This window comes from Dicentrarchus labrax, unplaced genomic scaffold (genome assembly GCF_905237075.1).
Source record: "Dicentrarchus labrax unplaced genomic scaffold, dlabrax2021, whole genome shotgun sequence".
Taxonomy (NCBI): domain Eukaryota; kingdom Metazoa; phylum Chordata; class Actinopteri; family Moronidae; genus Dicentrarchus; species Dicentrarchus labrax.
In genome coordinates, this window is record NW_026136715.1 from 1580028 (window position 1) to 1592126 (window position 12099).

Here is a 12099-nt window from a genome sequence, read left to right on the forward strand (position 1 = left end):
GAACAATTTCAGCCTGAGTCATGTCAGATAGATTTTCATCAGCAACAGTGGTCGTTTAACAATGACGACAACTCCCATGATCCCCCTACAGGCAGAAATTGCATACTGTAGGTTTAACATAGAAATTCAGGACTCTCCTGGATGATGTAACAATCCTATACGTCTATGTTCTGACCACCAGTTTAAATTATTTCAACTTCATTTATGGGAAATCAGATGGTGTCCGTCATTTTGGCTGATGTCTCAAAACACTACAATACCCACAAGCCTCAGCTGATGTTGCTATGGAGAAGAAGCCAGTCAGAGCTGTAGTGAATTCAAAATGCTTAGTAACGCAATTCATCCAAAATGTAACTGATTTAAGCATCATTTTTAGCTTCCACCTACCGCTAGCAGCGCAATTTTAACCTCATTAACTAGATGCTTCTTACCTAAATGCACCTTGGGAGTTGTAGTTGACTTCTTTCCTCCAGTTTTTATGTCCACAGGCTTTACCTTTTTCAAAGAACCTCATATTTTCCAACACAGTTTTTCATCTTTTGGACTGATGACTCCATCAGGAGAGTTTTATGTCCATCCAAGCCGTAGACGAGCTTCAGCGGTGAGTCATGTAACTTTGACTGAAAAAATTTATTGGACTTACTTCCAGAACCATGGTCTCTGAAATAGCTCCTCCCACTCCCAGCTGCAGATTTAGGCCTGCAGGAAGAATACTGGGCTTGAATAAAATAGGCCTGAGCATGTTGTGGTGATCAGCTCAGCTTGATGGATAACATCATTATTGCATCAATAAGTTTTCCAGACAACTGCAGTTTAAATTACTCACATTTATTTATAAATTACTACCTATTCACCCGATTGGTCCGTTTATGCCTTGTTCACAAGATAAAAACAACACAGTTTTACTGTAAAAGAAAAATGTAAGACAGGCACTAAAGTTAATTTGTTTTGTGTGGACTGTCCCTTTATTAAAAAGTTATTAAGGAGGCACTTAATGTCAACTTTGTTCACATTTACAATAAACTCAAACACGACACTGGTGGGACTTGAGCTCCGAATATGTCTCGTTTCTTTTCAGATTTATATAATAGACCAAACAGCATGTGAAGGAAACATATTTACCATCTGTAAATAGGGACCCAAATGAAAATGTGACCACTGTCAAAGTGCTGTATATCAAATGTAAACCAGGTGTATCCAAGTTTTCTGTGGAAATGTAGTACTGCTCCACATGTGGATCATTATTTAAGGCAATAAAAGTGACCTCAAAAGATCATCTTTTGATAAAAATCTACTGTCAGTGGTAAAACAACACTGCTAACTTTTGGGTGAAAACTTACAGCTGCAGGTCAAAACATTGATGCAGTTTCTTTTTGTCTCTTAAAGTAGCTGCTCACAGTGTAAAGTTAGTCTGACAAGTTTCTACTCGCTGTTTGTTGATTCAGACACTGACAGTCCGGAGCTGAGGGGACACTAAGGCACAATCGGCTCTGACATATATTATTGTTGCCACCCCGTTGTTTTGACAGAAACCCTAATAGTCCAGAAAATGTCCCATTTGTTTGACAGCCTGTTATTCCGAAAACAAACGCCCTTTGCTCCGAAGGCCTGTTGTTCCAAAAATACACACTCTGGTATCACCAACTTAAGTACGTAACTCAAATGATGTAACTAACATATTTATTTTGAGCCAAATCTTTTCAAATTTCAATTTCAATTTGAATTTTGATGCCTAAACCTAACCAAACTGCAACGGTTTCACAATGTTTACCACATGTTAAAATTACAACAAAGGTCACCTTGCTTTGTCTTTTTCTGCACATCCAGTGTGTATTAAAACAAGGCCTTCACAGCAGTGAGTGATTGTTTACATGTAAGCTGTCTGACAAATGGGCTTTCAGTCCAATGGGACATTTTTTGGACTACTGGGGTTTCAGAATACTGGGCCAACAATGGGCAGTTTTCATTTTAATACCATGAATTTAACACTGTGACACTGAACATTACGAAGGCATACACATTCTTGTGACATAAAAAAATTACTATCTCGCTTCCCTTCATACAAAGATGTAATTAGTTGTAATTCTAGAACTAAAGTAAGCTACGTCCATATCTTCTGTTTCTTCATTTGTACTAGTTGTTTGAGTTTGACAGTCTGAGTGAAAGCACTGTCCTAAACACATATTAATACACATCCTACACATTTTGACTTCCTGTACAAAGAGACCACCTCAGTACTGAAGAGGTCTGAGTCCTGTTCAATACTCTTCAGATCTCCTCCCTTCCCCCACTTCACTACTTTCATCCCTTTTGAGAAATAACTTTTACTATAACCTGTTCCCAGGGTCGTTTGTTCCCAGGGTCCTATGTTTCTAAGGTCCTATGCACCCAAGGTCCTATGTTTCCAAGGTCTTATGTTCCCTAGTTAAATATTCAGTTAAAACACACAAACCCTCCTGTTTAGTTCGGGTCAAAACTCTGGCCCCTAACCCTGGGAATATGGGACCATGAGAACAGATATGAAGAACAGGGGAACATAGGACACTTGGAGCATAGAAATGAACTCCCTACGTTTGTTTAATCCATCCATGTAATATTGGAAGATCTTCATTCATATTTCAACACAGCTCTGATTGGAACACAGTCAAGGGGACATAACATTTTGGCCAAAATTTGTTGCTAGAAGAAAGATGAGGTGAGTCACCAAAAGCATCTAGGAATCCTCCTCTTTTGACCACGAAGTCGAAAACAAGTCGTTGCCATTTCAATACACAACACGTCAACTGTACTCTTTTCAGCCAGTTTAATGGTTATGTAACTTGTCCGCTCATTGACGTTTAACAGCCAATTGGATTATTTCTGTCTCACCAGCGTTTTTAACCATCTTTAGATCATGTTTGCCATCAACCTGCTGTAAGGGATGTAAACAGCAGCCCTAATTACTTCCCCATAAAACACAGCAAAACATCAGCTTTAGTCCAACCAAAGAAGACATCCATGTTGGTTTTTCCACCACAGATATCACACATTACATTACATACAGCAGGAAGTTGGAGGAAAGAGTCCATTCGGAGAGTCCTGAAACAGGCTGGTTGTGCAAGTACAGCAACTTTTCTAATCTCACTACAGATTAAACATCACCTCCTGAACAGAGAGGAAGCTGGAGGGGTGTAACGCAGTGTCCATAAAGGAATATCATACAAATGGTACTCTGGAAGAAGAGGAGAGGACAGGAAGAAAGACAATCATTGATCCACAAGTGTTCTGGAGGAGAGAGAAAAATGTATGGAAAGAATATATAGAAGGAGGAGAAAATGGATTCACAGCAAACATTGGAGGGAGGGAAAGGAAAGTTAATGATGGAAGAGAAACAGTGCTGAAGGGTAAAAAGAAGAGATGATGAATTGATTTATGAGGAAGTGATAGATTGATGCTAAAAAAGGACCTATGGCTCTAGCTGGAGATGGACAGTATGGCCGACGTGTCTTTAGCCTTGTCGAAGAAGATAGACGTCTCATTGGCTGCCTTCAGTTTGACCTGGGCGGAGCTTGGCGAGCCCTGAGCCGTGGTTGGCTGACACTCCTGACAGCAGCAGCAGCAGCAGTCCATGAAGGCCTGGCCGAGAGCCTGAAAGGCAAAGACATGCAGGTCAGTGACGTTACTGAATGTTACGGACTATTGCAAGCTAACAGCTGGGTCTGAACCGACCTGAGATTTGATGTGTAAATGTACAAAGTTTGGGTGTATAACCTTTTTGTATTTCATGCAGCGGTTAAGTTAGTAGCAATAAATAAATACACACTAATTACTAAAATGAACCTCTGCCAAAGCTCTATTTAAATGAACAGTACTTGTATCTGTGTGTTAAAGGCCCAGTGTGTAGGATTTAGTGGTACTCCTTTGCTTCACCCTCCCATTCCCAGCATGAATGAGGAACTACATTGCCCGCAAAAGGGCCATCGGTGTGGCCCTTTCTAGAGCCAGTGTTTGTTCTGGGCTACTGTAGAAACATGGCGGTTCAACATGGCGGACTCCATCGAAGACAGCCATCGTCCCGCCCTGATCGTCTCACCTGTGACTAGTTATCCTCTCCCTCCCCAGTGTTTTCAATGTGTGTGTACTTTGCGTCTGTAATGGAGATGGCGAGAGTTGTGACAACACATCGATATTTGATGCCCTGCAAATGAGAACAGGCTGAAGCATTAGGCCTTGAAGCTGCTGTGGGATCAGTTTTGTTTGAACAGAACAAAGTGGCTAACATGAAAAAGGGGGTCAGCAGGGACATCAGGCTGGAGCAGGGAAATGGGATCCAGGGTTTGTTAGTGTTAATAATGACACCTGTGTGGATGAGCTGTGACAAATAGGGGAGGTTCAATAGTGTACCTGAAGAAATGTCTTTGACTGTGTCGTACCTTTTTGAGCCCCCCCAAAAAATATTTGAATTAAGGGGACTCTTAAGACACCCTTGCTCATTAACACTGCAGGTGTGAGGGGGTCAAGTAAAAAAAGGATCTTGCCTGGGGTTTCTGGACTCTCTGAACCTACCTTACACAGACAGAGCAGCAGCACCGGCGTCACCGATGATTTGAAGAACAACAAGAAGTGATGCAACAGCGCCAGCATGGCAGCCGTGTCCTCAGAGACGGTTATGTGCGTGTAGGCCAGCGTGATGTTGCAGACGTGTTCGGGCAGAGCGCAGACACCGTAAACCACGGCTAACGCCAGCAGAGTGCAGTTCAGCTGCCGCTCCACCGCCTGGTGCTGCTGGCGCTTCTGATTGGTGGAGCGGTCGTCTTGGTTACGCTGCTTTTGGGCAGAGGTGGAGTCGCTGTTGACGTTGCGGGTGGCCATTTGGCAGAGGATGGTGAAGAGGATGGGGAGGCAGAAGTAGCAGCCAAAACACCACCACATACGCCCCTGAAACAGAGAGTACAGGAGTAATCTGATTACCTTAGCTGCAGAGATAGTGCTACTTTGTGGTACTTTTGTTTGTAATATTATTTGTTGCAATATGTCGAAGTTATGATACTTTGAGGTTCAGTTCAGTACAAAGATTCAGAGTTATAAAATCTTGTTTGTAGTTTAGAGCTTTGGCGGGTTGGGTCGGGTCCAATCAGGTTCTTCTTACCAAATTTATCATCTCCCATGAACTCCCCTCCATCAAAGAATCCTCTTAACTACTTATACCATATAAGTAGCTAAGAGGATTCAAAGAGCAACAAACACAATTTGGTCTGATGAAGAAATGTCTCGTCTAATTACAGTCAGTATAAACCATGTGAAATCAAAGATGGTGGACTGGAGTTACTATTCTGTGAGCAACAGTTTGACCGTATACTTCGACTGTGAGTACATTGGTAACTGGTTATTCATCATCAGTCACAATTAAAAGGTCATACTCATTACATTACATCAAATCCCAAAATGATTTGTTGGCCAATGAAGAGACAGAAGTAGCTGCATGATGCGGGATATAAGTTTGTTGTGAAGTATGAATCAATCATGACGTTACCCATTGGTTTTGTGGAGTACCATTTTGAAGAGATTGAGACCATAAACTCATCAGGAAACTGTTTACTGAGCTCATAAATCAAGTGAGAAGTCGGCTCATTTCTCCATAAGATTCAATACTATCAGACTTCTTTGTGCAGCCCATGGAGCTGCCCCCTGTTCGCCATTAGAAAGAATACAGGTTTAAGACACTTCCACGTTGGCTTCACTTTACAGACCCAGAAGGTCTGACTGATATATTCACTGTCAGAACCTCTTGTTCAGTTTATCCTGTGTGTCTGTGATATTCTCACCTGGTGATACCTGAGCAACAGAGAGTGGAGAGAGTCGGGCAGGTAGAAGGACAGAGGGGAGGAGGGGGTGATGGTGCAGGAGTCGACCAGCTGGCCGGTGGACGGGGACACGGCCTGGCTGAGCTGCCACAGGAAGATTTCGGGGCTGGACAGCAGCAGAGCGGCGAGCCACACCAGCAGCAGCTTCAGCAGCACTGAGCGACAGCGTTCCACCCGCCGGGCCTTCGGCTGGGAGGAAGAGGTGGCAGCGTGGAAACGATCGATACCCAGAGCGCAAAGAGTGAAGGAGGTGATGCCCAGAGACACAGCCTGCAGAGACGAGAAGGGAATAGACACTGATCAAATCTATGTTTTCAGCTCTAATCTCCTATAAAGTGGTTTCTCAAAGGACTAAAACTTTTATGAAAATTGAGAATCAGATTTCCCTGAGCTGGCTAAACTAAGAAATAATTACACATAAAACATTTTGGGAAATGTTTTTCTATTATTCTCATTTTAGAAAGCAATACAATGTCTATAAACCCTTCCTAAGTCCCGTCCTTTTTTGCTCTGTGCGCAAATAACAGTTGAGCAAGCCTATGTCAACTCCCTCTTTCCCTGTACTTAGATATGTCTTTGTGGTGGCTAATCTCATTTGTGTTACTGTGTTAAAACCTAAAACTGATATTGGTCCTTCAAGCCCTCAACCTTCATCTCCTAATAATAATAAATAATAATAATAATAATAATAATAATAACCTTGCTGTCAGTGCCTAAAGCAGATATCTGGATCTGGAGCTGGAGCTGGATTGTTGCTGCTATGCTGTCATTTCTCCTGGTGCAGAGATTCCTCTTCTGAGCTTTCTTCCATTTTGTTTTTCAAAGGGGTTTTTAGGGAGTTTTTTTTTTTTTTTTACCTGAATCGAGGATCTAAGGACAAAGGGCGTATGTATTGTATTGTATTGTAAACTGATATTGAAATTTAATTAAAGTTTTACTTGACTCTGCATGTGCAGTACAGAGTAATTTCCTGGATGCTTCACCCCTATGACACAGATCTAAAATCCCAGATAAGTCGCAGTAAACTGTATCTATTTAGAGCAAAACGGTGCCATAATAGTTTTTCATCTTTAAAGGACAATACTGCAGATTTCAGTGAAGTACTCGCTCTTTTCAGAAAAGTTGAAAGGTTTATTAATATAACTCGAACTTGAATAATGTTTCCAAAAGTTTTCAGTAAAATGCTGATCTATAGTTGCCGTTCAGTAGAGTCTACAGTACCCGCACTGTGACTTAAAGGGTTTGGAGTCCTTCAGTGGGTTCCAGCAGGTCCCCAGAAAAACTAGGGATAATTTAATTTCACTATTATTTAATTTACTTAAGTTATTCATTATGTCATAGTACATGCATACAAAATGTAATGTATTTTCACTAGTGAATGAAGTTGATCCAACCCAAGTAAATTAAGTTGGTCCAAGAGAATTTCTGAATCCTGAAGTAAATTCAAAGAATAACTTTTGAGTGTAACTACATTAAAAGTACAACAAACAGCATTTGGGTGGGACAAAAGCCCACAAGTCAGAATCACGCAGTTTAAAACCATCTGTTCTTGTTGGTTGATTTCATTCATCTGAATTTCTGTCCAACAAACATGATCCAATCATTTAATTAATATAAACACAATAGATGAATTTAACACTAACAAACTGCTACTCAAACACATTCCCTGGTTGTTGGGTTTCTTCCACAGGGCTCCTCAAAAACACCACCAGCTTCAACAGCTTGAGCATATTCAAAATCCAGGTCATAAAAAAGTGAAACTTCCACATGTTCTATTAGCCGCCACGATATGTAAAAAAAAACAAAATTACAGAACATGGGGAAATGTATTAAATATTGGGTTCAGGCTTACTTATTACATAATGAGGCAGATTGTTACATAATGTGGTGTTTTTAGCCCAATGAAAGAATGTATAAGAATTACTTTTTTTGTTCATATTGTTCAGTTCTGGAGTAACAAAATCTCATCATCAAATACGGGTCCATAGCCTGATGTGTATCTATCTGGGGTTCCTTGACACCAAGAAGTTTTGAGAACAACGAACTTAGGCAATGTGATTCGGTTTCATGTTAGTGCAGTGATCGACATTTGGTGAAAGCAGCAAAGAACGGCCAAGAAATGTTCCAGTGTGCCAGCAAAAGCAATGAAGAAGACCGTTAGCTAGAACACAAAATGTTAACAATGCGGTTTTCACCATATTGGTAAAGAAGCGGATGAGTAACAATGGATGTAAGAGTCCTAATACTTCAATGACAGAAAGGATTGTTTGCCAAACCGTCATATCTGACCATTATGTAACTTAAAACTTTAAATAAGTCAACTTTTGGTTTCATATGGGACCCAAAGCCCAGTCCCCAGGTTCAAAGTCCTCATTTGACCCATCCAAAAACCCCAACGGTCTCATGGACTTTTTATATCGCTCCAGTCATAATTACTACTTCCACTAGAGGTCGCCTAACAATAAATGTAAATATTGAAACCTCAAGGACAATAACACCTGATACATATTGCAGTTGACCTGAATTGGCACTAATAGAGAGTACAAGAGCAGCAATTTATAATAAAATCCTGGGAACCAATGTAAAGTCAGAGAACCCTAAAAATAATGTGTTTATATGCTTCAAAAGAATAATTTATAGAAATAATGTGAAGTCCTGCTCTCTTACATTTTCTACGCTAGGTCTCAGACAAACAGTACGGTAATACAACCATAAGCAAACATTGGATATCCTCATCCTTGTTGTATTAAGAAGTTTAATCTTATGACATTTGAAAACGTTCTGTTTATGGCCAATGTTGGTTTATTATCATTCACAATATAAAACCACACAAGAGGGGACTGTTATGTTAAATTTGGGTCTACAGCATTTGGACAAAACTGTTTCTCAGTTAAGGCGGCCTTGATGTGGAATTGGAAAAATAGTGCAGTACTTTTAAACATTTTAAATTTGAAAACATGGTCGAAGGGCAATCAGGTCTGTAGTTGTTGAGCTGTGAGACACTGATACCCCTTTTCATCAAGCAGTTTCAAGACCGGTTCGGAGCCAGGGCCTAATCTCAAAGCAGTTCTTTGCATTTTGACATTAAAGAACCAACTCCAATATTTTGCTGCTCTACAACCAAGAACTACAGGCCAGCCAGCTATATTAGCTGTGAAAGAGCTACTCATTTCTCACATAGACATTACAAACATAACGTTGAGCTAGCTGGCTAGCTGTTGGTTAGCTGACATTACCCAAGCAAGCATAGCTACTAATCAATGTTATGTTCAAAGTTCGTAACATTGATATAAGAATTTAGGAGCTATGCTTGCTTGGGTAATCTTAGGTGACCAAAAGCTAGCTAAAATTCCTACAATAGTGCCAAAAACCTTTTTTTGTTCCCAGGATAGTGAAGTCATGAGCCGCCCCGCTCTGACTCTGAGCCAGGCCGTACAACAATGATAATAACTGCTTGTTAAAAAGATCAGATCAGTATTAAGTACTGACCAATATACATAGTCCAGGTATCACAATTGGTATCAGGAATGAAAAAAAGGGTGATACAGAGGAAAATTAGCTATTAGCTATATCTGGTACAGAACATGTATTTTACATTGTCTCTGCTAAATAAACACTAAATAATAAATGTATCGAGAATACTTTTTAGGTATTAGACATATTGACACATCCTATAAGACTGATCTTGTGTCCCCGGTCCAACACGGGTCCCAAGTTGGTTCCTTTGAACCAAGTGGACCTGTGAAGACTTGTACCAGGTGTGAATAGGGTCCTGATAATCACCCACTAATGACCCTCTGATCTTTTCTCCACCAGAACAAACTGCACTTGAATGTAGGGCTGTGGTGGTGAAGGAATTTCTCCTGCAGTGATTTTGGGTGGTTCAACAGCACGGTATTACTTGGAAACCATAGGACATAAACACCACAGCAGTGGTGAATTAAGATAACGGACCAGTTAGCGTCTTCTACTTAAAGACTGCTGTTTCTTCCAGTTGGACGTTTTTTCAGAGTGAGTGAGGCAGAGTCTATGTGATTTTTATGTGGCACTGTAATCTTGGTCTGTGAACCAAAGGATACTGCTGTGTCGAATTTCTTCAACCTTGCCGCTCTAGGACGCTCTCCCGTCTTAAGAAACAAAGACAGAACATGTCGTGATGATGGGAAGTCACATGCTGTTGTGGCGGTAGCTTGCCATCCCCTGCAGTTGGCTTTTAAATAGTGCAGTGTTTCAACATCTCATCAGCCCTACTTGAATGCAAAAATGTATATGTGCACAACCAGTTTGTGCCTCTGAACTCCTTCATTCTCCTCAGAGGAGGAACCCTCCATTAACTATAATCTAGCGCCACCCTCAGGACAAATCACATTAACGAGTTTAACCCAGAACATGGCAACACAAAATCAGTTTCAAGCAATCTCTCTCTTCCTCCTCCATCTTCCACATATGCCCCACCCACCTCCATATAAGGCACCATGCGGCAGGTGATGTCACCCAGGATCCTCCTATGGGAGAGCTGGTTGAGGACCACCACAGGAAGGCAGATCACCAGGACCAGGAAGTCCCAGAATGCCATACTGGCCAGCAGGTAGTTCCAGGCGGACCTCATGTAGTAGTTGTTCCAGACGATACACATGACCGCCATGTTTCCCACCACGCCCACCGCCAGCACCAGGCCGGCCAGGAACAGGACCGCGTAGGCTGAATACGAGCTGTCCGCCAGCGGGTAGAAGGGGTTGAAGAGCCCCGGGGGATCGTGGTCAGAGATGGTGGTGTTTCCATGGAGATTGATATTATCGTTACCATCGTCCCCTGCTGCCACGTTTGTTACGTTGTTGATCTCGGTGGCCTGCGGCGTTGTCACCGAGTCGTTCTCGAAGGACTGGCTAAAGGTGGACTGTTGCTCTTCCTCCTCAGCGCCACGAGCCTGGCGGTGGTGCTGGTCCAGGTCTAGATCCAGCATCTCAGGGAGGGGGAAGCTCTGGTTGGTGGCATCGACCCCAGTCCTGAGCTGCTTGGTGATCCAAAGGGGTTCCAGTTTGACACGAGAGAAGGGTTTGTCTATGGCGTCGAGTTGACTGTCATGTTGCCCGACGCTCTTTGCGTCGGTAAACAGCAGCGGCAGGTACAGACACAGCCACAGACCAACAGACGGAGCCATGGTTCAGGTCTTAAATGAGAAAGATTCCTCTTAAATTGGGTGGATTCAAACCAGAAGGACGTGACAAGAGAGTAATAGTGCAGAATCCGGTGCAGCGCTCCAACAGAATCTCAGAAAGGTTTCCAAAATGTCCAAATATTCAGGAATAAAGCAGCTTGATGTCGACAAAGTTTCCAAACCTTTCAGTAAGATCTAGTTCAGAGTTCCTGACGAAAAGTCAGTAAAGTCGACAATTCCAGGGAAAGATTTTGGTTAAATTACGCCAGAGTTGGCTGCTGTTTACTCGACATCCACCGAAGTTCCAGGAAGTTTCAATTAAGAAACGCTTGTTTGTGACCAACTAGATTTTTAATAAGCTTGTAGTCCAGATAGGTCTTCTCTTCTCTTCTCTTCTCTTCTCTTCCCTTATCTTCTCTTCTCTTCTCTTTAAACTCCCAACACTCCTACACTAATACTAAGTTTGCCACTTTAAAACTCGCCTCTATTTTTCCCGTCCATCAGTAATCCAAACAGGTGTCGGAGCTCCAGGAGGAGGAGGGGGAGCAGGGTGAGGGACTGTGTCCGTGTCAGGGCTGCTGTGTCTGGGCTGCAGGCAGCAGAGAGACTGGGTGTCCTGGAGCTCTGAGGGTCTCTGGGAACAAGCAGCCCTCTGCAGTATGGCTGGATGGAGCCTTTGTCAGGACTCACACACACACACACACACACACACACACACACACACACACACACTGACAGGCCGACAAACACAGGCATACAAACAAGGTTGGCAGACACACAAATACACACATTTGTCTGCACAATCATGCATGCATACTTTTCTTTTGCTCTTTTTGGCTCTCACTGTCTCTCTCTCTCTCTCTCACACACACACACACACACACACATTTAAACACTCTCATCTGTGCTGCCCCCTGGTGGTGGTTTTACTGGGAACCAGAGCCAGCTGAGCTCAGTGAGAAACATCTGACTGGAATACTGATTCTTCTGTGTGTGTGTGTGTGTGTGTGTGTGTGTGTGTGTGTGTGTGTGTGTGTGTGTGTGTGTGTGTGCGTGTGTGTGTGTTTTCTTGTTGTGAGAACCAATTGAACCAGCTTC

The 12099-nt window shown here is 42.4% G+C and overlaps 1 protein-coding gene across 1 annotated transcript; it reads right to left on the bottom strand.

The window, feature by feature from the left end:
* Positions 1 to 812: 812 nt before the first annotated feature.
* On the bottom strand, positions 813 to 11873 carry LOC127378065 (G-protein coupled receptor 37-like 1). Its single transcript, XM_051426601.1, has 4 exons — positions 10303 to 11873; positions 5805 to 6113; positions 4546 to 4917; positions 813 to 3627 (listed from the first exon to the last, which is right to left on the bottom strand). Exons 1-4 carry the CDS (start codon positions 11002 to 11004, stop codon positions 3454 to 3456), a joined length of 1557 nt encoding a protein of 518 aa, XP_051282561.1. The 5' UTR covers positions 11005 to 11873; the 3' UTR covers positions 813 to 3453.
* Positions 11874 to 12099: the final 226 nt, after the last annotated feature.